At 43.7% G+C, this 26,198-nt stretch overlaps 1 protein-coding gene across 1 annotated transcript; it reads right to left on the bottom strand.

The window, feature by feature from the left end:
• Positions 1 to 70: 70 nt before the first annotated feature.
• Positions 71 to 26,198, bottom strand: IFNAR2 (interferon alpha and beta receptor subunit 2). Its single transcript, XM_067739373.1, has 9 exons — positions 25,974 to 26,198; positions 19,871 to 19,962; positions 18,370 to 18,411; positions 16,841 to 16,964; positions 15,319 to 15,491; positions 13,146 to 13,306; positions 11,355 to 11,523; positions 5,856 to 5,986; positions 71 to 1,509 (listed from the first exon to the last, which is right to left on the bottom strand). Exons 2-9 carry the CDS (start codon positions 19,923 to 19,925, stop codon positions 802 to 804), a joined length of 1,563 nt encoding a protein of 520 aa, XP_067595474.1. The 5' UTR covers positions 19,926 to 19,962; positions 25,974 to 26,198; the 3' UTR covers positions 71 to 801.

Genomic DNA, 26,198 nt, shown 5'->3' with positions numbered 1-26,198 from the left:
AACCTAGAGATGCCAGCAGAACCACACATCCGCTGCATATATATCCTGTCTAATAAGAAACAACTCTGAAGACATTCCCAAATTTATATTAAAAAGCGTGTTTTCTTTTTTACCAACCTCCAACCATTGTACAAAATTAAATCTTAAAATGTGACACAGAGATTCTGTCCCTCTCCCTTATGCAAATGTTTCTGTATTAGTCACCCGGCCCGCACTTGGTGTGTCTCTTCCTCACTCAGATTGAGGAGGGTTGTGCAAGGGGCTGAGAGTTGAATTTTCAAGAGTGTAGGCGACAGAATATCATCAGGGAGGTGCCCAAGACTTGGCTGGACCTTCCCTACTTCTAACCCAACCCGAAGCCTGTGCTTCTGTTTCCTGGTGTGTGCCCCTCCTTTCTCTCCCGCAGCCCAGCCTCCCTCCTCTTTTTCTGCTGCTTTCCAGCTCTTCCCTGGAGACTTTGGTAAACAATGCTGACTGCCCCTGCTATAAACCCTGCTCTTTACTCTGGGAAACATGATGCAGAAACATTAGACATCCATGAGAATAAAGGGAATGGGCAGGGCCTTTTCCCTTCAAAGCAAATCACTTTGAACTGGTAAACAACACACTGAATGACACCAGAATACTCTGTTTCCCACCCCCCCTTCCCCCAGACTGGGAATTTGCACAGATGATGTCACCAGTCTCCTAATCTTTCCGTCGGAGAACACTTGGAGACCCCAAAGGAGCAAGTGCGGGTGCTGGGAGGGACAGCACCGGAGGTAGCAGGTGTCCAAGTTAATTAAATATTTCTTGATTCATTCATCTCATTACATAACCATCCCCCATGTCAACATCCGATTCGGAAGTGTCACTTTCATCAGAAGGAGAATCTTCAGGCCACGGATACTCCGCAGAGGGGCCGGGGAAGGGCAGCTGTGTCCCTTCTCCACTGGCCACCAGAAGAAGGTTCGATTCTGTCTCGTCGGGGTCCTCTAGCACAACTGTCTCTTCTGGACCAGATGGTAACATTTGAGTGACTTCTGAGTCGTCGTTGTCCTCAAGGGCCCTCACGCACACAGAGTTCAAATCCACATTGAAGACAATTCTGTCCCCAGACCCCTCCGTGGGGCTGCTGTCCTCCTCGGAAAAGGGGTCCTGCAGCAGGTTCCCTCTCCCCTGGTAGCCCCTACTTGTGCATTCCGACTGCCAGGGGCTGGGCCCTGGTGCCATCAGGGCCTCAGCATCAGCCTCGGGCTCCGGCAGGTCACGCTCCTCAGTAGCCGGGTCACTGCAGTCCTCCAAGGTGGCCGAGGACACAGAGGCGGGCCACAGCCTGCCCGTTAGTCCGTGCGTGGTGTAACCACCTGCGCTTATTCGGCGGGCTGCTTCATCCTCGCTGTCACTTTCATCATCATAATTATAATTCCACACTTTCTTCTTTCTGTTGATGTGAATAAGCTCCACGGTAGCCACTTTTTCCAACGGAGGCAGCTCGGGAAATACCCAGACTGACAATTTATTAAAATTCTTTAAAAAAAAACAACAGAGGGGATCAATTCTGAGTGTTTGTTCTTTACTTTTTGACATCATAAAACTTAATGAGGTTAACTACACAGTGATGGGGAAGGTGGTAATGAGGACGATGACAAAAGCAACGACAACAATGGCTAATGGTTACATAGTGTTTACTATTTGCAGGGCACTGCTTTTAGTAATCTACACACGTTATCATTCATTTTACCCTCACAACCGCTCTATGAAGTAGGCTTACTATTCTTATCCCCACTTTACAGATGAGAAAATGAGGCAGAGAGGTTAAGAAACTTGCCCAAGTTTCACAAGTTTCAGGAATACAAAGTGGTGGAGGCTGGGTTTCAAACTAGGAGGTTGCCTGCAGCAGAGACTGGCCCACTCCTTCCTACTGCCATTTCCTCGCTGCTTCTTGCTTGTCAGGGGAATCTATCCATTTAGTCTGGATAGATTTCAGCCCTGGATTGCTGACATTCTAAGGGTATCAAGGAACTGTGAGTAAGGAGAGATTCTAGGGAGCCGATTCCACTGGGGTCAAAGCCCTCTGCACTGGAGGACCTTAAAGAGGCAGGTGACCCCTAAAGGGTCAGAGATGAGAAGAGCAGGGAGACTGCAGCTTGCGCTGATCCAGCACCTCCAGGACACAGAAGGTGAGGTGGGCTAAGGAGACTGGCTACAGTGGGGTCGTGCTGAGGAGGGTGGTCACGAGATTCCTTTCACAGACCTGGAATCATCAATGACATCCTCCTCCTCTCTATTCTCTTGCTCAGGCTGCCCAATTTGACAAGCCTACTCTTCCCTGACTCTCTCCAGACCTAGCCTTGGGATGAATTGTTCCATTGGGTTGCTCATCATTTTTCTTATTGATTTATGGGGGTTCTATATATAATCTATAATCTAGATGCCAATTATTTGTCGATTATTTATGCTATATGTAATTTCCCCCAGTCTCTGGTTTAACATTCTACTCTCTTTGATAACATTTGATGGAAAGAAGTTCTCAATTTTAATGTAAGAAGATGTATCACTTTTCTTTCTTCATGGTTTCTGCTGAATCTTCCTTGCCCCAAAGTGAAAATCTCCTTTACTGCCTTCTAAAACTTTTAACAGTTTTGCCTTTCACATTACAGTCTTTAATAAGCCTGAAATTGATGTTTGTGTATGGTGTGAGGTAGGGATCCAATTTCATTTCCCCCCATATAGATAACATTTATTGACCTGTCAATCCTTTCCCCATTGCAACCTACTTGTCATTAGTCATGTTTCCACATATGTGGGTCTGTCTCTGGGATCTCCATTTGACTAGATCTTTGATAATGCTTTTCAATAAGGTTAGATAATTTTCTCCACAATGGGCTTATGACATCTTCTGTTAGATATCTTCCTTGTTTTTAAAATATTTTTATTACCATTGTAATGGTATTATAAAAACAGTATGTTTTCATTTAAATTGCATTATTCCATTTAACTGTATGATTCCAAGTTCAAAACCAGGTAAAACTAATCTATGCTGTTAGTAATCAGGAAAGTGGTTATCCTGGAAATGGGCAGTGACTAATAGGTAGGAGAGACTCCTGGGGAGGCTGGTCATGTTTTCTTTCTTGATCTGGGTGTGAGTTACGTGGGTACATTGAGTTTGTGAAAATTCACAGAGCTTTTTGCTATGGTTTGTGTACTTAATTTCTTGGATGTTGAAAAGCAACTTATATAAAAATATATTTGTTTTCTAAGTGATTGTTGCTAATGTATAAAAATGCAAGCATTTTTATATTGATTATTTTGTGTGTAACACATTGCTAAACTTATTAGTCCTAATACTTTGTCTCTAGATTCTGAATTTCTTACTTAGCCAGTCATATCATCTATAAATTATCATTGTCTCTTCCCCCATTTTTCAGACTTTAAGCTCCATAAGGGCACATTTTTTGTTTGCTTTATTCACATCTAAATCCCCAGCACCTATAACATGTGGACACACAGTAAATACACAACACGTATTTGTTAAATGCAAAAGAGGAGAAGGAGGGGGAGGGGAGAGAGAGAAAAGACAATGTTTAAAATTTTTAATATCTGTTCTTGATTAAACATACATACACAAACATACTAGACCTAGGGTGTTCTGTTTTACTATTCCTAGAGTTTTTACTTAAACACAGAGTAACAATTTTTAATGGAGAAATACCAGGCGGACACAAGATAACAATACCTCCTGTCATTACTTGGGGTTAACACAATAACAGGTATAAATATAATTGGCATATAATTTGGGTGCATTTTAAGGATGGGAAGAGCCCCAGGGAGACCTGGGAGGAGGGTTAGTAATGAGTTTAGGTAATTCAGGCAGAAGATTACCTAGGAGGTGATGGGTGTGGTGCTAGGGGCCTTTAAATCTCAAGGCTGCGTGAGAAATATGAATGGGAGTGGGATTTACCTAAGACCTCAAGGCCAAAGCAGTACTTGGCCAACGGAAGAGTTGGAGTAAAGGCTGAGAGTAAACTTGCAACTGAACACTAACATAAAAGATTCAAAATATACATTGTTAAAGATACAAAGATAAAAGTTACACTGATAGATAAAAACCAACCATTCTTGCAATACAGCGATCATAGTATGGATGAAATCCAACACAGAGCAATTTCCTCCTCATAAGCTACAACCAAATGCCACCTAGGTTCAAATACTAATTGTAAGTAAAACCTCCCAAAGCACCCCTCCCCCCAAACAATCCCTCCCCCAACCCAACCTGAATAAGAACAAGAGAAAGAAGCGTACATCATCCATAACGAAGAATGAAATAATGCCATTTGCAAAAACTTGAATGGACCTAGAGTTTATCATATTAGGTGAAGAAAGTCAGAGAGAAAGACAAATATCATATGCTATCACTTATTTGTGGAATCTAAAAAAAATGATTCAAATGAACTTATTTACAAAACAGAAACAGATTCATAGACATAGAAAACAAACTTATGTTTACCAAAAGGGAAAAGGGACAGGGGTGGGAAGAGATAAATTAGGAATTTGGGATTAACATAAACATACTACTATGTATAATGTAGGTAAACAACCAGGACCTACTGTATAGCACAGGGAACTATAGTCAATATCTTGTAATAACCTATAATGGAAAAGAATTGGAAAAAGAATATATATATATATATTCTTCCTGTACACTTGAATCACTTTCTGTATACTTGAAACTAACACAACGTTGTAAATAAACTATACTTCAATTAAAAAAATTTTAAAGAAACAAAAGAATTAGAAAATAAAAAGCCTACACTTTTATCACCTGTGGAGGGATATTTATTTGTGGCTGTTAAAAAAATTAGAAGAAGAAGGCTTCCTTGGTGGCGCAGTGGTTGAGAGTCCGCCTGCTGATGCAGGGGACACGGGTTCGTGCCCCGGTCCGGGAAGATCCCACATGCTGCGGAGCGGCTGGGCCCGTGAGCCATGGCCACTGAGCCTGTGCTCCGCAACGGGAGAGGCTGCAACAGTGAGAGGCCCGCGTACCGCAAAAAAAAAAGAAGAAGAATAAGGTGAATGAGTTCAAACGTAGAAAAATAAGATATTTCTGATAATTTTCTAATGTAGAAGGAAAGTGACACGATAGGGAAAATGAAAAATGATGGGCAAAGCGCTTGAGTCAAAGCACATGAGGAAGCTTTAGAAATATGTAAGATCAATACCCAGACTTGGCTGAGTGCTAAAGGCTCTGAGCAGGAAGAATATGCCTCGGGAAGCAGAGAGAAAATACGAAGACAGAATGGCTGGTTTCACTAACAATGAACACAAATGAGAGCAACTCTGGGGGACAGTTATACTGCGATAAATGAACAAAAGTAGAAAAAATGATTAATGCCAGCAGAGCTTTGGAGAAAGGTGTCCATCTCTATGTTGACACTAGCATTATAAATTAATCCTTTATATTTTTATATAAGATAAATTCACTTTGTGTATCTATTCCACGGAAGTAATCCAAACTAAAAAGACAACCTGTATAAAAATGTTCATTGCATTGTTCATAATGGCCAAAGACAGACATTGAAAGGAAAAGAAATCAATCCAAATGCCCTACAGTTGAGAAATGATTAAGGGAAAAGGAGACATTAATAACAATGGAAAACTATGTTGATTATTGAAAATCATATGTGGACAAAGTATAAAAAGAAAGCAGAAAATTCAAACTAGAGGTTTATAGGGATGGAAAGGAATCCAGAGTGATAAAACACCTTGATGTTTTGAGACAATGGGGTTTTCTTCTGTGTAAATATTTAAGCGTATAATGAAAATTCTTAAGTTAAAATGAAAAATAAAGACAGGAATTAAAAAAAAATACCTACCAAAACTTTGGGGAAATTATTTCTTACGCATATGTAACCGATCCGTTTCAGCATCATTACAGTGCTTATGACGACAGCAGCCACTAAAAACAGAGTAATTATTCCTCCTATTGTGGCAGATTCTGATGACTCTGTTGATGAAAATTAAATGGCTTTATTTCAAAATAAATCCAATGAACAATTGCAGTTGGGAATAAATGTACATTGATCTGGCGGTGGAGGGGTTTATCAAGGGGGCAAAAGTTGGAAAAACTATTGTTAAATACCAAAGAATGGAAAGTAATCCAAGTATACATTTTTAAAAATTGATAAAAATTCAGTTTCTAAAAGTAAAATTTCTTCCAGTAGATAATTATGCTCTATAACTGCACTGTCCAATATGGCAGCCACTTGCCACATGTGACCATTCAAGTGTAAATTATCAAAATTAAAAAAAAAAGCTTTCTGAGTCATACTAGTCAGGTCTCCAAGGCTCAACAGGCACAGTTAGCAGGCACGGCAGGCGGGGAGGAGTGGAAAAGGGGAGTTTTTCTGAAGAGAACAACTGCGTCACCCTGAAGCTGGACTTTGGCCACGCCAGGAGCCTAGAACTTGCTTTGTCCTGTTAGGAGTTCTCCTTTACTTTCCTGTCAAAATTACTTTTGGAAAATCTCAATTTTCTGAATGAAAATACCTTTCTTCCGTAAGTCCAACTGGACTGAGAAGAAATCAATAGTTACATAACTAAGGCTCTCTTAAATTTCCAGAAAGACTTTTCTTAATATTAATCCTAGAGCCACAGCTTCAGGCAAAACAAATACAGGAGAGGAAAAAGTAAAGATGGCTCAGATATTTTTAAAGTCTTTCAAAAGGTTAAAGAATGAACAGAAAGAAACTCGGGGAAGGTCTGCTCCCTCAGATGGCAGAAGATTCACAAACCCCTTTCATTCCCATCAAGAATGAATGGGTCATCTTCAAAAAATCTACAAACAGTACATGCTGGAGAGGGTGTGGAGAAAAGGGAACCCTCATTTACTGTTGATGGGAATGTAAATTGGTAAGACCATTATGGAGAACACTATGGTGGTTCCTTACAAAACTAAAAACAGAGTTACCATATGATCCAGCAATCCCACTCCTGGGCATTTATCCAGAGAAAACCATGATTAGAAAAGACACATGCACCCAATGTCCATTGCAACACTATTTACAATAGCCAGGACATGGAAGTAACCTAAATGTCCATCAACAGACGAATGGATAAAGAAGATGTGGTACATATATACAATGGGATATTACTCAACCAAAAAAAAAAAGAACAAAATAATGCCATTTGCAGCAACATGGATGGATCTAGAGCTTGTCATACTGAGTGAAGTAAGTCAGGGAGAGGAAGACAAATACCATATGCCTTTATGTAGAACCTAAAAGAATGGTACAAATGAACTTATTTACGAAACAGAAACAGAGTCACAGATGTAAGAAAGAAACTCATGGTTACTGGAGGGAAAGGGGGGGAATAAACTGGGAGATTGGGATTGACATATACACACTACTGTATATAAAACAGATAACTAGTGAGGACCTACTGTATAGCACAGTGAACTCTACTCAATACTCTGTAATGACCTATATTGGAAATGAATCTAAAAAAGGGTGGGTATGTGGATATGTATAACTGATTCACCTTGCTGTACACCCGAAACTAACACAACATTGTAAATCAACTATATTCCAATAAAAAAGAAGAATGAATGAAGGCATGTCATATCAATGGCAGTTCTACAATCAGATCTAGCCATAAAGGCACACCTTTATAATACAAAATTCTTACATGTATAGAGCTTACATTCCTGAAGAGGATTCTGTGAACCAAAGTGATTTCTTTGGAGAAGCAATGATGTCATGGAATTCTGACCCATGGGTCCACCCCTCCTCCTGCCTCCACCCTCTACCTGAAATTGCCCCCCTCTCTGCACCCTTTCTGCTTAATTTTTCTCCGTAGTACTTACCATCACTTGACACACACTATATTTTATTTTTTAATCTTGTTTCTCTGTCTCCCAATATAAGATCTATAAGCTCAGGAATTTTTGTCTGTTTTGTTCACTGCTGTATCCCCAGTATCTAGAAAAGAATCTGGCACCTAGTAGACCCCTGATAAATATTTGCCAAATGGGGAATTCCTGGTGGTCCAGTGGTTGGAACTCCGTGCTTGTAATGCAGGGGGCACGGGTTCTATCTCTGGTCGGGGAACAGAGATCCCGCAAGCTGTGCATGCATGTGGCACGGCCAAAAAAATTTTTTTTTTGTCAAATGGATAAGCACAGCTTTCCCTCAGGACTTTACTGAAAAAACCCAACCAATTAGTTTAATGTTTGACAAAGGGGAGACATTCCTCCAGCTCTCTGGACTAAATTCCCCCATATCAATACTGCCTTAAGATACCAGTGTTCACCACTGGGTCCCAGTAAGTTAACTCTGATCCCAGGTCATCCTTCAAGAATTCCCCACCTGAGTTTGGCTAGTTGAGGGTGGCTCACACGGCCAGTTTGGATAGTGAGAGGGGCCACGTTATATGAACCTACTTGGTTCCTGAAGTTTCAGACGAGAATTGGGACATGAAATATTTGGATAGTGAGGCATACCTGTACGTTAACTGTCTCACGTAATGATAAAAATAATGGAGGTTGACAATATGCAAGATGATGTGTTCACACCAAGGAAACATGAAGTGATGGGACTGCATGCTGCTGCATGACCATTTCTTAGTGGGTGAAACAGAGAAAAGTCGGGGAGAAACTGAACCATCACAGAACAAGGATATCAACTTCCAAAGAAGCAGTGCCTTTAGTCAGGCTTGGATTCACCTAAGTGCAGACTGAGTTTCAGCAAACCACTGTCTGTCATGCCATATTACTGGGTTTTTTATTGCTGTGATATTGTGATTTATAATAAGAAGTACATATTTAGTCTTTGTCCCCAGTTCTGAAACCCTTAGAATTTCCTAAGTGATTAGAGCAAAGAAAGTGAAAGGAGCATTTTTTGTTATTCATAACAAGCCCCTCTCAACCTCACTTGGTTTACATTAAGGAGATGATTTTTGGAAAGTCCCAGAGGATGGGCACTGGTTGCCAGGGGAACCGACCCTGTGATTTAGAGAGTTGGAACTTTCAGACCCACCCCTTGACCTCTGGGGAGGGGAGAAGTGGGAGGTTGAAGTAATTGCCAATGGCCAAGGATTTAATCTGTCATGTCTACATAAGCCTCCTTCAAAACCCTAAATGATGGGGTTTGGAGAACTTCCAAACCTTGCCCTATGCATCTCTTCCTTCTGGCTCTTCCTGAGTTGCAACCTTTTATAATAAACAGGAATCTAGTAAGTAAACTGTTTTCCTGACTTATGTGAGCCATTCTAGCAAATTATCAAAGCCAAGGAGAGGATTGTGGGAATCTCCGATTTATAGCTTGTTGGTCAGAGTCCACGTGACAACGTGAACCTGCGACTGGCGTTTAAGTGGGGGAGGGGCAGTCTTGTGGGACTGAGCCCTTAACTTGTGGGATCTGACGCTTTCTCCAAGCAGATGGTGTTAGAATTGAGTTAAATTGTATGACGATGAGTTGATGTGGAAGAAGTGTTTGGTGTGGGAAAAAGCCCCCCACAGATTTGTAGTACAGAAGTATTCTGTTGAGCAGAGGAGAAATAATTTCTTCATTCAATTGGTTTCACAGTTCTGTTTGTTTATAAGATCATGGTATAGTAATAATAATAATAATAATAATAATAATACCTGGCCTTTGTCCCTGGTTCTTGGCACAGAATTTCAAAAACCCCTGGAATTTCCTCAGTGATAGAGTGCCTTTTAGGGACCATATCTGAGTTTATGTTAATGAGCTGAACTTCTGGAAATTCTGGTCCCACCCCTGACCTCTAGGGAGGGGAGAGGGGCTGGAGATTGAGTTAACCACAAATGGCTGATGATTTAATTAACCATGCCTACGTAATGAACCCAATAAAAACTCTGGACAGTGAGGCTTGGGGAAATTCTGGTTGGTGAACATATCAAAGTATAGAGAGGGTGGTGTATCCCGTCTCTGCAAGAACAGAAGCTCCTGCCCTTGCAGTCTTCCAGAGTATGTACCTCTTCATCTGGCTGTGCGTTTGTATTTTCTATAATAAAATGGTAAGAGTAAGCATAGTGTTTTCCTGAGTTCCATGAGTCATTCTAGTGAACTATTAAATCTGGGAAACTCTGAATCTGTCGCCAGGTTGGACAGAAGTGTGGGTAGCCTGGGGACCTAGGACTTGCATGGCAAGTTGTAGGACTTGTAGGACTTGCTGGCATCTGTAGCGAAGGCAGCCTTGTGGGACTGAGCCCCTTAACCTATGGGGCATGCGCTAACTCCCTGTAGTATCAGAAATGAATCGAATCTCTGGACACTTGGCTGATGTTGAGAATTGGTGTTAGAACACAGATATGTTCATTTGTTTGGGGTTTACATTTTTGTAGGCATGAAGAATCTATATGCAGTTTTAGGTGTGCCCATAGGTAACTGACATTATATAAATTATTGAAGCTAAAGTCATGAAATAAAATTGGCCTGTGTATCATTCCTTTAAAATTAGCCTGTGTAACACTTGATTCTGAGGAATACTAGAGAACAAAATCACACGGCCTGGAGTTACAGCAAACACCAGGCACCCTGATGTGTCAGGCACTGGTTAGTGAAGCTCACTTCAGACACAAGCCATAGCACTTACAGTCACTTCCTTATAAATCTCGTCTTATTTTATGTTTACTCTGGTAGATCAGAGCATTAAAGAAACGCTCACTGGGCTTGGGAAATTCAGAAAGGCTTCTTTGTGGGGGAGATTTTCCCTTTTGGCAAAACTGTTGGAGACCTAGTGACTTCCCGAGAGAATAATCAGTGGATGTTCCCAAGGCTGAAGGACTGTTCTCCCTGCAAATTCCTCCATTCGAAGGAAGGTTCGGGGAGCATGCTGTCTACTGTTCTGATGCTTTGGTCACAGAAGGGCTTTCAGCATTCAGCAGTGACTATCTCATTCACACTGGCAAGTTTCTCTTTCATCTATGAGCTACAGCCAACCTTCCTGAGAGCCAGGCCACATATATGAACCTGACCACGTCCATCATTCTACCCTTTGATACCTCTGCAGGCAGTTGCTTCGGCAACCCAGCCTCCTCCAGCACTTGGCTTGAATAATGGCCGGGCTAAGGGCGCACAGAACTGAACTTGATCCTGACTCCCTGAAATAAAAGCATTTCCACTTCAGGAGGATTTCTGACGTTAAAAAGGAAGATACCTGATTGTCCCCATGGTATGGCAACATAAAAGTGACTTTACCACATGGTAGAGACTGACTGACAGAAAACATCTCGGTGATGTGCCTTGGTTGGAAGAAATGCCTGTGCTGCTCCACGACTTTCAGATTCTTTTCTTGAAACAGGTTTTCCCTCAGAGTAAAAGCAAAACATGAATTTTCAAAAACTGTCGTACCTGATTCCCATCCAGGTTGGAAGAGGGTACATTTTAAGGGAGATCTATTTATTTTTCTCGGATGTTTAGGCTCGAAATAAACAGATACACAGTAGTTTGTTTTTGGAATTAACTTGTCGATGATATAAATGAAATCTTCAGTGACGTTTCCATTTATTTGGGGTTTATGCTATAAAAATAAACAAAAACATCAGTAAGACTTTAAGTGAGAATTTCATTTAGACGCAAGCCTTAAGAGAGTCTTTAGAGATTTGTCTTCAAATCTTAAACAGGGATAGAAATATCATAGGCTTGGCAAGAAAAAGTATTTTATCAGTTACTTGGGGCAAGCAATTTATCACAAAACTACATGTACGTGTATACACACACATACATGCACACGCACACACACAGGCACACATACATTTTTAAACCATGAAATCTAGTCTAGCAACTTCCTTTTACAAATGAGGAGGAAAAAGTCCCAATGAGGAATAAAGGTCTCCATGATGTCATGTTTGCAGTAAGATAATCTTGCAAAAATAAGAAAATAAGATTATCCTGTTTCATTAATGATACGTGTCTATACTTCAGAAACTGCTTTTATACATATTAACTCATTTGATTATCAAAAGAGTCTGCAGGGCTTCCCTGGTGGCGCAGTGGTTGAGAGTCCGCCTGCCGATGCAGGGGACGCGGGTTTGTGTCCCGGTCTGGGAGGATCCCGCGTGCCGCGGAGCGGCTGGGCCCGTGAGCCGTGGCCGCTGAGCCTGCGCGTCTGGGGCCTGTGCTCCGCAACGGGAGAGGCCACAGCAGTGAGTGGCCCGCGTACCAAAAAAAAAAAAAAAAAAAAAAAAAAAAGAGTCTGCAAAGCAGGCATTATTCCCATTCTCCAGGTGAGGAAACTGCAGCTCAGAGTGGTTAAGTAACCTCCTCAAGGCCACACAGCTTATCTGTGGCAGAACTGAGGCTGATGTCTAGTTTCCCTGTCTTCTCCTTAAAAACACTTTGCCTCTTCTTCCCCAGCTACTTCTGTTCCATTTTGGAATTAAAGAGATGATCTGAAGGTTCTTTCCTGAAGAATAACTTTTGTATAATGTTTTATAGTTTTCAAAGTACATCCTTACCAGTAGTTTTATAAATGAGGATTTCCACCAGCTCAAATACAGCCTTCTATAATAATATTTTTCTGCAAGTTTATATTTGAAAGGAGGAGGAATTATTTTTGAACACCCCGCCCCCGTAGCAAACTAAAAGCTCATGCCTGGAAAACAAGCAATGAGGAAGAAAAAGGACAGAAACCACAAGTGTCATGGTGAGAGGGCTGTCCTCGAAGGGAAACTGCAAACCGACAGTGGAGAGTCAGAACCTCTGGGTTGCATACCTGGCATAGTTGCGGCCATCGTGTGATTTTAAGTCGGCAACGTTTGCGGCCTGTTTCACCGGAAGCTCCCTCCCACTGTGACGCGTAGGCGTAGTCCCTGCTCCTCTCGTGCTCATGAGATTCCGTCCACTCTCATCTCCTCCCCCAGACATTGCTCCCTGCCATGCACGCCCCGGAACATGCCTTCTTCACACGAACATGCTGTCATTTCTTCCATCTTAAAGAGTCCCTCCCTCGACCTCACTTTTTCCTCCAGCTACCACAGCATCTCTCTCCTTCCCTTTATAGAGAAACTACGGAGACCTCCTTCCTGAAGTCAGACCACACGGAAGCCTAGACCCTTCAGTTTTAATTGTTCAAATCATTACAGATTTTTATTTTTTTGGCAATGTATTCATTGCCAACTCAGTACTGTTTTGACCACTTACCTTCTTAACGGTCCCCCCTGATTGTTCTTCAATTAATGCTAAGTAAAACTGTAATTCTTCCTCATTTAGTATCTTGGGAGCGACAGACTGAAATTTCACATTGACACTGATGTGGTCTGTAAAACCAACAATCTCAAACTCTGGTGGGTCCAAAGGCAGTGCTTAGAAAACAAAACAAACCCCAAGGTCAGTCAATAAACAGCATAACCGTAATGATACCACTGTCATGATACAACCATACCTCTTTACAACTGTCTTTTAATTCCCCGTGGCCCTCGTTGAGGTGTGGGTTATATATTCTTTTTATTGGTGAAAAACTGAGAACAATAAAAGTGAAGTGATTTGTTCACTATTACCACAAGAAATGGAACACAGATTTGGGGATGAAAGTCAGTATTTCCCCAATGTTCAGGTTGTATTCTAAACACAAGAGTGAAAATGACTTCTTCTCATATAATAATAACACATAAACATTGCAGAAATATCAGAAAATACAGATAGGATTGTCTCTGAATGTGGTTAATCCTCTTTTGTCCATGCTGTACGTGTGTAAATATAGCTACACATATAAAAACTGAACGAGTGTACACACACACACACACACACACACACACACATCTAAACTAAAATTAAGTCCTTCTTACACTGTTTTGCATGGTATATGTTTTCACTTAATTTATTTCATAAACATATTAATGTATGTTTATCTACATCATTACCTGGCAAACTAGGGCCCGTGGGTTAGATTCTGCACAGCCTGCAGGTTTGGAATGGTTGTTATTTTTGAAAGGGTTGTGAACAAATGAAGGATATGTGACAGAGACCATACATGGCCCACAAAGCCCAAAGTGTTTCTTCTCTGGCCCTTTATAGAAAGTCACTGACCCTGATTCTTCATCATAGTTTTTCACAGCTAATTCTATTCCACTAAGCGGCTGTCCCATGATTTAACTAATTCACTCTTTTGAACATTTAGATTGGCTCTAAGTTTTCTGAATAGAATCTATACATCAATGAGTATAGATTATAGCTCTAATTCTTAGAGCTCAATCTTTGCATTTGGCTGTAATCATTTCTTTAGGACAAATTATCAGAGGAATTCTGGATTAGAGCAGGCACATGTTAAGCTTTTCAATACGTACTGCCAAACACCTTCAGAAAGGCGTCAAAGCACGCTCCCTGCATTTCCTGGGTATTTACATACTTTTAATATTTACCATTTTGAGTCTTGAAAAATGAGATCTCATTACTCTTTTAATATACATTCTTTAATGGTCTGAGTACCATGTTCTGTAAGTTGGGCTATTTCTTTTCTCTGTGGACACATACACAAACAGGCAAGTCCACAGTTCCAGAGAATCTCATAAGTATCTAAGTTTGCCACAGCAGGATTCAGTTGTCATCTGAATACGTGCTTTGCTAAGCACATATATGAGAGTATACACCTACACAGCCTGTAACAGGACCCTGAAGTCGAATCTTTCTCTTGGAAACAGGCTGCAGATCAGGACACTGAAGAAGTGATGGAGTCTGGCTGAGAGCCACTGCCAGCTGCTCTGTAGCTGTTAACACAAGTGCCAATGGGAGCTGACTCCAGTTGTAGGGAAAGAAAGAGAGGGCAGACCCGCTCTTGGGATCCAGTCTTCTCTGAGTCTGGGCCCCGTGTGCGCACACACCTGGGCGTTCACACGTGCAAGAGCTACTGGGCTCTGATCTGGGGCAGGGGCTGAAGTATTAGGAAAACATTGGCCCAAGGAGTTGTGACAGCTCTTACAGGCCATCCGAACTCCATTCCCCACTTCCTGTCGGGCTGTGAAACAACGCAAAACGTAGCAGCTTCTATACACCAGAAATGAACACAACATTGTAAATCAACTATACTTCAATAAAAAATAAATTCAAAAGAAAAACAGCAGCTACTACTGCCTGAATGCCTGCCTCGTACAGGCATGGATGCAAAGGACAGGTTAGCATTCCACTTTTTGGAGAAGAAAACGGAGGCTCAGAGAAGAAAAGTCACCACTCCACGGTTACAGAGTTGGAAGTAGCAGGGCCAGGAGGTGAACCTTAGCCCTGCATCTAAAACACCTCTGTAGAACTTCCAACTTCATGGCAAAGCACATAACGATGATCTTGGTGATGATGATGAAGATAATAAACAAGATTGACTCACTGTCCATTGCCAGGAAGAAAGAGCCCATACAACTGACCAGCTCTGCGTTCCCTCTGAATCCAACCACTTTGGGGATGTACATCTCTGTCATGTTTACCCACACATCTGTTAGGTCACAGAATGATCTTGTGATATTTGTACAGTCCCCAACGATCTTCATATCTTCCTGTTTACTTTGAAAGGCAAAGAAATGGTAAAAGAAAACTTTAGCATTTATGGGACAAGAAACCATTAACTGCAAGCCCCACTTCCACATTCTCGTCTAGCTCTGCTCAAATGTCCCTGTGTTGTCATCTGCCCTCACAACCTTATTTCAAATGGCACACCTTACCCTGTGCCCTCCACCCCTCTCTCTTGATCCCTCTTTCCTGTCTCTACTTTTCTTCATACCATTTGCCACCGCCTGCCCCATTATATCTTTGTTTACTGATATCTCTGCCTACTTTCAGAATGTCTGCTCCAAGAGAGCAGGGATTTTGGTTCATGGTTTGACCCCTGGCATGTAGTAGGTGCTCAGTAAATATTTGCTGTATGAAAGAACGAGCAAATGTTGGGCGTTCATGGCAGAGGCCCCAGATCTCCCGGCCCCTACAGACAATCATGAATGCCCCTCGCTGAGAACCCCTCTCTCTCTGGCTGAGGACCACATGGTCCAGTCCTAAGTCAGCCTGTGCTATATGGGGACAACACAGACATCTGCTCTCTTAAGCTTCAGAAAGGTAGGTGGGTGATACATGTGACTGCCTAACGCAGGGAGAAACTTAACGACTTTAGCAGGTACCAAAGAGAAACCCACAAGAGGCCCTCCAGTGGGTCAGTCAGCAGCAGCAAAGAGCTATAAGCCAAATAAACAGCCAACAAAAGGACACCCCGAAGGGCTACTGGATCAAAGTAATGGCTTAGGAGGGTGATTGTTAGACGTGGGAAGAAGAGAGCCAAAGAGGGCTCCATCCATTAGGTCATGAGTCCCTCAGCAACCCCTAAGTAGGAAGATTAGCACAGAGAGGCTGCACTCTGCGTGGGTTAGTGACCAAGCCAGACTTTGGACCTGGGCCTGTCTTAGTCTGGACCACGCAGCTTTCTGACGTGCCACATGCCTCCCTGAGTAAAGGAAAGTAAACACAACCCATCAATATGGTCCCCAGATCTTTGGACTTCTGTCCTCAGAAAATGCGGCACTTTTCAACACCCAGACTTACTGAGTTAGAGAAATAATTGTGACAAACAGACACAATAATTATTTTGCTTCTGAGGCTTTGACATGTAGAAATCAGCTTTGGTTCTAAATGCAAGCTTTGTCAGAAATAACTTTGCGTTGTTCAAGTATTCAGTGTAATTAAAAATGGATGGGTCTTTTGTCTTTAGACTTTTAAAGCTCTGATTAAAAAACCGAAATTGAGAAGGGGCGAAAGAGGGGGAGAGAGAGAAAAGCTCTATCACAAGTAAGATCACCTCTTCCCCACTCCCCACATTATAGAAAGATAATATATTTAGCAAGAGAAAAATGAAATGTCAAACCAACCTCATGATGGTGTACCATAATGTATAGTGGGTTGGTACAAGTGAATGGTTTTTTAATTCCCATGATAAGACTGACTGCAAATTTCGTAATGTCATCTTTAAAGTGCAAGATTCATCTGAAAAATCTAAAGGGAACAAGAGGAGAAAAAAAAAAAAAGAAACAGAGATTGAAATTTGGAGCCCAGCGTTGTACCTCGGCCACTGTTCAAACTGTCCCTTGGGATCTGGAGCCCGACGCTTCTAGCAGAGAAGCCCTCCCAAGAGCCCTGGGATCTTGGAAACACAGAAGGAACTGGTTTGGCTGGACACGATAATCTATTAATACGATTAATAGATAAGCAACACGTTGTCAGGGTGGACAAGCTTAGGAAACAGGAACTCAGCACTTGTAAACAGAATTTGGGTTCACCCAATTATCACTGACTCTCAGCAGCTGTTTGGATCAAAACAACCTATGTCATCCTGGGCCACCCCATCCTCTCAAGTCAACCCTCAACCCCTCCTCCAGTCCCCCTAAGTAGCTTGGCCCATGGCAAGCTCTCCCTCCTCTGAATTCCCCATCACAGAGAGGAGAGGGAGAATGTGTGTCCAGATTGAATCTTCCATTTCATCCCCAAGCCTATGCTGAAGTATTGATAGGTGCTATGAACAAACCCATTTTACAGACTGTGAAATTGAGAAGTTGAGTTATGTAATGTTAGGTAGCTGGGAAGTGGCAGCAGCAAAGGAGACTTCACAGCTACATTTGTCAAACCCTGCCTTATACGGTTAAAGTTTCCTGTGGTTAGGACCTGGGCCTTGGCTTTTTGGTTTCTAAATCTTCATCGCCCAGGACTCATCACAAGGCTGGATACATATTTAATGCATAGTGATGTTCTGTGGACAGGTTTATATGTAGGTAAGAAATTTAGTTTAAAAAAATGTGTTTTCCCTTATCTGGTACCAGGTACCAGGTAACAGGTGGAAGAATGCAAATTAATGGGAAATTATTTCTGGATGATTTTTTGTTTGGTACAGTCTGTGTCTCCTCATTCTTCTATTAGTGAGAATATTAAGAGGTGAATATTCTTTTAACGGGTTTAAAGATTAACTCTAGTGTTAATTTCTTATAATTGTTTTATGAGACAAATGTGAAAACCAGTATTGGCTAAATTCTCCTTTAACAGGGAAAGTTTTTTTTTTTTTTTGTGGTACGCGGGCCTCTCACTGCCGTGGCCTCTCCCGCTGCGGAGCACAGGCTCCGGACGCGCAGGCTCAGCGGCCATGGCTCACGGGCCCAGCCGCTCCGCGGCATGTGGGATCTTCCCGGATCGGGGCACGAACCCGTGTCCCCTGCATCGGCAGGTGGACTCTCAACCACTGCACCACCAGGGAAGCCCAGGAGGAAAGTATTTGAGGAAAAAGATTCAAACAAAATGGCAACAGATCTGGGATCAGGAATCATATTTCCCACACTTTTGACTTCTAAATGGTCACTCCAACACTCTGACCCTTACACAAAATTTTGTCAAGCCAAGAAAAATCTCTTACCAGGCAAAACATACGAAATACCAAACATGAGGCTGATGTGCACTGGGAAGAAGAAAAACATGTTAGACAAGCAACAACACTTTCACCAGGTTCAATTTACGATTGCTACTCTGAGTCTGGGATTCTTCCTCACAGATGTATTTATATTGGATTGAGACTTTCCTTGCGCTAAAGAAAAAAAGCTCAAGTAAACGGTTCTTTTTTTGCGGTACGCGGGCCTCTCACTGTTGTGGCCTCTCCCGTTGCGGAGCACAGGCTCCGGACGCGCAGGCTCAGCGGCCATGGCTCACGGGCCCAGCCACTCCGCGGCACGTGGGATCTTCCCGGACTGGGGCACGAACCCGTGTCCCCTACATCGGCAGGCGGACTCTCAACCACTGCGCCCCCAGGGAAGCCCAAGTAAACGGTTCTTAGAGAGCTGACTTTGGTATCAGCAGCTCGTTGTCTAAGGATGTTTCGTCCTGACCGGATCCAAAATAAGATGTTTGGGAGCTGATCCTAGTCATGAGGGTTGGCTGGTTGAGGGACTGTCCTGAGAAGCAGTCATCTGTCTGGAACAATTCTCACAATATGAATAAGCATGTTGCTAATTAAAGGATTTCCAAGGTAAAGATATTTACCAGGGTTGGTGGAAGAAGAAAGGTCTTGGTGATGGGAAGCGGGGATTCTCATTTGTTTCCTGGATGTCACCACAACTTGGCGAGTCGGGGGGCGGGTTAGGGGCATTTTTAGTAGGTGGGGGAACAAGGCTGTCATATACTCTCCAATGCACGGCACTTGTCTGGGGAGAAGTGACCAACTCATGGCTACCCTACTGATAAACTATGGAACAGATGACACTGAAATAGAATCAAAAGAATGGTAAAGAAAAGGTACACATGAATAGGGCTATGGAAAAAGAAATCAATAATAAATGAAGTGTGGAAACCAAAGTTCAGGGATGACTTTTTGGTTTTGTGTTGAGGAGGGAGATAAGGCGTCTGGCCTCTTTCCAAACTAGGAATAGAGTGATAAACTCCACCCTGGATTAGAATGAGGGTATTAAGGGAAATTACTCTTCAAATTACAGTGAGGCTAACCCCGTTCATTATTGAGCCTTAAGTTAATTATTATTTGTTTGTTTTCCTAAAACAACAGTAGGGCAGAAACCCATTGTGAATCAAACCATTAACGTTTGTTTCCTATCTACGTTCCAATTGGCTCTTTTTTTTTTTAACATCTTTATTGGGGTATAATTGCTTTACAATGGTGTGTTAGTTTCTGCTTTATAACAAAGTGAATCAGTTATACATATACATATGTTCCCATATCTCTTCCCTCTTGCGTCTCCCTCTCTCCCACCCTCCCTATTCCACCCCTCCAGGCGGTCACAAAGCACCGAGCTGATATCCCTGTGCTATGTGGCTGCGCAGCTGATACTGGATCCTCAAGGCAGGGAAATCAATTGGCTACTCCCTAACAGGGTCCCTGGCAATGGAGCTATGAGAAAAGTAACACTTACCCATGGGATACAAATTAAGTGGTCCAACCGCTGAGACATTCTGGCTCAAAACCATCTTTGTTATTTTATATGTCCTTTCTTTACTTTCACATCTGAAAAGCAATCAATATTAGGTGATCAAAATTCTGAAGTGTCTAATTAAACTGCAAAGATAATGGGCAAAGACAAGACAATGAAAGATCAGCAGGAGATTCCTGATTCCAGGCCCTTCTGGGAGCTGGACCATTTACCCCATTACAGGAGCAGCTTTACCTCAGCTTCTGGGACCAATTCCCTACCTAGGCAGGTAGAAATTTTAAATTTAACTTTTGAACAGATAACATAGTCATTTGGTTCCAAAATTTTAAACATACAAAAAAGTAAATAGTGAAAAGTCTTGCTTCCTTCAGAAAACTATTTTTATTTGTTTTTTTGGTGAGTTCTTCAGAATATCTTCATGCATAAGCAAAAACAAACATGTACTCTTATCCCCCCCCAGCCCTTTTTTTTTTTACACAGAGATAGCATATACATTCCCTGTCCAATTCCTGCTTTTTCTACTTAAAAATATATTGGGGAGATCTTTCTACATCAGCACCAAAGAGAATTTCCTTGTGTTTTTAAATAGTTGCATAGTCTGCTCTATGGACATACCATGATTTATATAATCAGTCCCCACGACGAACATCTGAGTGGCTGCCAACTGTTTCTGCAATGGATAATCTTGGAAATGCCTTATTCTGCACATGTCAAGTCTAAGTGTGAGAAAGATTCCAGAAGTAGGATTGCTAGGCCAGAGGGTGTATCAGTCAGGGTCCCAGCAGGAAACAGCACATTCAAGTTAGGATAATTTGAGGAAGATTTTAATCAAGGGACTATTTACAAATGTGTGAACCAGATGCAGGCCAACCATAAGTAAGAGTGTAGTATCTGAACTAACAACAGCAGGGGTTCTTACCATCCTGGGCTTGAGGCGCAGGGGGAAGATATCAACACTGGAATTTGGAAGGAGAGAATCCTGTGTGAGGAGCTAGGATGTAAGCCGACCCTAGGTGACTGTGCAGCGAGGGGGCTGAGGGATAAACGTTCCTCACTGTCTTCTCTTACCTGGGGCTCCCCATTGGCTGAACCCAATCAGAAGTCACAGGACAAGGCTGCGGGCAGCTGTACCCATACAAAACAGGATCCCAGGGCACAGGAAAGGGTGGGCAAGGTGGAGGCTAGGTTTGCAGGGGCAGACAGAAGAGACCTGGCACAAAGGGGCCGTTTGTAATTTTTCCTGCTTTTTTTCGGCCGCACGGCGTGTGGCTTGTGGGATCTTAGTTCCCCGACCAGGAATCGAACCCGTGCCCTCTGCAATGAAAGCACAGAGTCCTAACCACTGGACCACCAGGGAAGTCCCTGCATTTGTAATTTTGATCGAAACAGTCACACTCTCGCCACTTGTGGCTGTAACAATGTACACAACTGCCTGCGACGTGCGAGAATTTCTGCTTCCCCACAAAGGAAGTGCTTGTGGGGATGGGTAGTGATTATGATCGTGATAACCATCAAGCTCTTGGATTTCTAAAAATTAAATTCATAAATGCAAAGTTGTCTTCGGACTAATATTCATTTTGTATTTCTCTTATTCTGGGTAAGATTGAGCATGTTTTCATAGATGGAAGAGCTATTTCCTTTCTTGTTATCTGTCTGTATCTTTGTCCATTTTTCTATTGAGCTGTTGCTTTTGTTTCTTATTGGTTCGAAGGAGCTTTTAAAGTATGAGGGAAACTGGCCCTTTGTGATATGAATCACGTCTTTTTTAATTTTTCTCTGCCGTTGTCACTTTTCTCTGTCACTTGTCCTTTGATTTGCCCGTGCTATCTGTGTTTTTTTAATTATTTTTTTTATTTTGTATTTTTATCTGTGTTTTTTAAACCATGCAGAAACTTCTGGGTTCTATGCTTTCAGATTTAAAGGTATTTTCTTTCTTAGCACCTGCATTTTGAGTTACAGCTAGAAAGTCTTCCTCCCTCCAAGGTGAGAAAGGAATTCTTCAAACATTTTAAGGAACCCCCAATCGGTCTCATTCCTTCTCTCCCTCGGAGCTTTCGTCTCCCTCCATCCAAACAACTGGGTGTTCTTCAGTCCCCCAAAACACGGAGGCAGTATCAAGCCCCGAGTCAAAATGAAAATGGGAGCATGCCTTGAAGTAGCAAACTCAAGAAGCAAACCAGACTCAGGAAGGTAGCAAGGAGGAAGAGGGGGTTCCCCCAGGCACACAGCCAGCTCAAGAAGCACTCTCTCATGCACAGGGATACTCGGGGCCAGTGCCACTCCCCACAGGTGCACACATGCACTTGCACCTGAAGGATGCTGGGAACCCTCTCCTGTTGCCACCCAGCACACCAGCCTGGGATGGGCTTGGGAAAATCAAACCCTGAGTCTCCCCTTTCCAAGGATCTGCCATCCCAATCCACGGCGTGCTGGTGACGCTGAAGTGTCTTTAAACCTCTGCTCCTGGCCACGCTATGTACCTGAATCAAGGCTGACCTAGAAACTTCACCCGCGATGGACCAGCTAGCCATGCCCTGGGTGAGGCGGGCCAGGGGCAGCTTCCAGTCTGCCTAGCCTACCCTCCCTGTACACATGCCAGGTGGGCATCAGTGCAACATGGGAGTCTCCCACTGGATGCAACCCAGCTGCTGCCCCCATGAAGAGTGTCAACAGTCAAGGGGTGTAGAGAGAGAGGCCAGGCAGGATCCCCATCCTGCAGAGAAGGGGCGAGTAAGACCCAAGTGTGAACTGAGACTCCAAGCCTGCCGTGTGTTCCATTGTCCCACCAGATTTCACTAACAAAACACAAGTTCAAAGATAAAATGATTAAGAATTTCAAGACAACCACAGGAGAGCAATCAACCAAGTGTGGGACTCTTCTACATGCAGGGCCCCTGGGGACTGAAGCCGGCCCCGGCTACAGTGATGAGAGTAACGAGAGCTTCAGGAAGCCTGATCTGTTTGGAGTCTGGGAGAGTTTTAAGGAGCTTCATGAACAAATCCAGGCAGGATGCCAAGATGGGAAATTAGATTTTCCAAGCAAGCAAGCATCTAGTACCAGAAGCCTAACTGGAAGTGGAGTATGAGTCACCAGGAACAAAGAGAGGGAAGAGGCGTCCCCTGGCCCAGCGCAGGACAGCAGGATTTCTAATTGTGTAGTAGTGTGTGTGTACTTCTCAGCTGCTGAAGACGGGGAAGGTTTTGCAGATGCAGAACAAAGGCAAAGATGTGATACCATCAGAACAAAACAGAGGAACCAGAGGCCACAAGACAGATGACCAGATAACAAGGGAGTCACACGTAAAGTGGCATTCTACAACCCTGGTGCGCCCATCACCTAGGGAACGTCCACAACCGTGCAGGCCCTCTGCTGAGGAGTAATGATGGGAGATGACATCACATCTCACAAAGATATCTCTGTGGATGTTCTGAATGGATACAATATTATGGGATAAGTTGAGGTGCCTGGATAGCTCATGGGTGGTAGGTGGCAATTTTGACTTGGAATCTTTTGGATTTCTCTAGAAAACCCTGGGTGAGACCTGATAGCGTGATAGTCAGGAGGACTTTTTAATGTGTTTCTAGCTTGAATTCAAGTCTGCTGTTTTGTGTGCTATGAAATGCCAGTTGTAATTCGGTGATTCTTCACTTGGATTAAATGCTCACGTTCGCACTTAGATCTGGCTTTTGCACAATATAAAGGAGAATGGTAAGATTCATGCTAGTAATTACATTTATGTTTTTTTACTTAGAATGATCTTCAATAGAAAAAAAAAAGGGCAAGTTGAGAGACACCATTGAAGAAAAGAAAAAGCTTTATATTTTAGTACCTTTGGTGGTACTTTTTCCTACTTTTTAATCCAATGGGGCCCTGCATTTTAATTTTGCTCTGGGCCTTGCAAATTCTGCCACCAGCCCAGCCTGTAGTTCACTGCTGCCTGACAAGAAACCAAAGGCTTAGGTTGAATTCAAGGCTGCCACCAGCCTTTCCAGTGTTCCCACTACTGTCCCACACAAGTGCGGAGCTCTGGGCAACACATCACATCCTGCTCTGACACTCCCATCACCACCCACCCTGCCCCCTCCCCGACTCCCCACCCAGCAATCCTTGCCATTGCTACCCAAACAAAAAACTATCCATTTTTAAGGCCCAGCTCAAAGAGATGCAACCTGGGCAAAGTGATTCTTCTCTGAATTTCAACTCCTCCTAAACAGACAGACAGACAGACAGACAACCCTCACGGAACTTGCTGCCCCCTATTCTCCTGGTAGAGAGCAGAATGCTGTCTTTTCTCCTACCCAGCACAGCCTGACACCTTGCGCATCTTTGCTAATCAACGAATGAATGGATTCAGAAAGACTCTACAAATAAAACTACATACTTTTTCTCCTGGATATTAAAAAAATATATACAAAAAAAAGCACAAAGAAGAAAGTAACAATCATCTTTATTTTTACCACCAAGCACCAACCATTGTTTACATCTTGGCATATTTGTTTCTAGTTTATGTCTTGTTTTGGTAAAAATACTTCTACACGCTCATTAAAAAAATTAAAAATAATGTATAAAAGTAAAATCCCAGCATCCTGATATTTCCGTCATTAACATTAGGTGAACAGAATCCCAGAGATCTTTCTGTGCATAGACACACACAACACACACACTCACACAGATGTTTCTGTCTAAATTTAATTTTACTTGGAAAAAAAACTGAAGCAAAGGCTGAAGAAATTGTTGACATTTAAATGATTTCCATAAGAAAGAATAGCTCCCTAAAATATCCCTCTAAAGTTAAAGAAAATTACAAGACATCAGGAAGTTGGAATATGATCTGTTCACAGCATTCTAACTGTTCGACCCTGTTTACCGATCCATGCTTTCAAACAAGAGAACTAGGACTTCCTTGGTGGTGCCGTGGTTGGGAATCAAGTCATTTCCTGCGACAAACTGGTCAAACCTTATCACAGATGCGCATATTACTAGGAAACATTTTCTTTAGAGCAAATTTTGCTATGGCCTCGCTTCCACCCCTTTTGTCTCCAAGCCAGAACGGTAGGGTGGAGGATACTTTGAAACCTGTCCAAGATGCGGGACAAGCGACGGAAGGCCTGTTGGTCTCAGCTGCCGGGGTCAGTTAGTGTGACACCTGGGGGAGGGGGGGACTCCAGCCCTCTCGCTGGCTGCACCTGCCTCTGCACCTCCCACCTCGTTCTGCTCAGTTTCTAAGACTTTTTGCCAAACAAAAGCAAGGAAATCAAACAAACATTAAAAGAGAGAGACAGACAGACACACGGGACATCTAGAGTTTCTCAAAGCCATCGCTAGCCACACAAGTGGGTTGATGGATCCAATTAACTGGGTTTAACTGGTTTCTTTGGTCAGGGTTGAAACGCGAGCGTCGACTCGCACCCGGTTCCTCATTCCTTCCCGACCCTGGCGGGGGACCCACTCCTGTCCCCGCGACGCTGTCCCATCGCCCCGTCCTCCCTCCAGCTTCCAAGCGATGGGTCTGAAAGGACATAGGACACTCCAGCTCCGGTGGCCCCTCCGTGACCCTCTTTCGCCCGGGAACAAGGGATGGCTAAAGTCAGTTTGCTCTCTTGGAGGGCGTGCGGAAAACCCCGGACCGGAGACCCGAGCCGGTAACCCAGTTTTGCAAGGCGCTGTGGATCGAGAGGCGTTTTACTTTTGAACTTGACAGTGGCTCTCATCTCGCAGCGGCCCGCACCCTCGGTGTGGCAGGTGGTGGAGCCGCAGGGCTGGGCGCGTGAAGACGGCTCCCAGGAGGGGCGATGAGCGCGGGACGGCCGGCCAGGGCCGAGGGCAGCGCGGCCGCGGGGGCCCGTCAGTGGACCCACTCCAACGACCCGCCGGGTCGCGGGGGGCGTGGGCAGGGGGCGGCCCCCGGGAGAAGGGCGGCGGCAACCCCCCCCACCCCGGCCCGGAGCGTCCGCGGGAGCCCGTGGAGTCCGGGTCGCGGGAGAGACAGGAATCTGGAGAGGGATTCCGGGAAGCGGCTGCGGGGAGGCGGCGTTCGCCCGGTCCCCGCCCCCTGTCCCCGCAACCCCAGTAGCCCCACGTTACCTCGGCTGTTTGGCCTCGCCGTTGTCCTCGGGGTGCCAGCCTCGGGCGCACCCTCCGCAGCCGGGTTCCGCCGCCACCCCTCCGCACCCCTGGTCGGCGCTCGCGACCAGGATGCGCGCGGCTGGCGGCCCCTTCGGCAGCGACGGCTGTCGTAGGGCAAAGGCGAGAGAAGTGGCGGGGTGGTGGCCCTCAACCGCTCCAAGGATGCCCCGGATAGGTCCTCGG

The sequence above is a fragment of the Pseudorca crassidens genome, chromosome 5 (genome assembly GCF_039906515.1).
Source record: "Pseudorca crassidens isolate mPseCra1 chromosome 5, mPseCra1.hap1, whole genome shotgun sequence".
Taxonomy (NCBI): Eukaryota; Metazoa; Chordata; class Mammalia; order Artiodactyla; family Delphinidae; genus Pseudorca; species Pseudorca crassidens.
The sequence above is the reverse complement of the archived record's forward strand: the minus strand, read 5'-3'. Positions and strand labels throughout refer to the sequence as shown.

Excerpts from the sequence above, each read along its gene's own strand:
- IFNAR2 (XM_067739373.1), bottom strand. The coding sequence starts at position 19,925 with ATGGTTTTGAGCCAGAATGTCTCAGCGGTTGGACCACTTAATTTGTAT. Across the intron at positions 16,965-18,369 it reads TATTTCGTATGTTTTGCCTG|ATTTTTCAGATGAATCTTGC; the intron begins GTAAGAGATTTT and ends TGTTCCCTTTAG. Across the intron at positions 15,492-16,840 it reads TTATGGTACACCATCATGAG|TAAACAGGAAGATATGAAGA; the intron begins GTTGGTTTGACA and ends TGCCTTTCAAAG.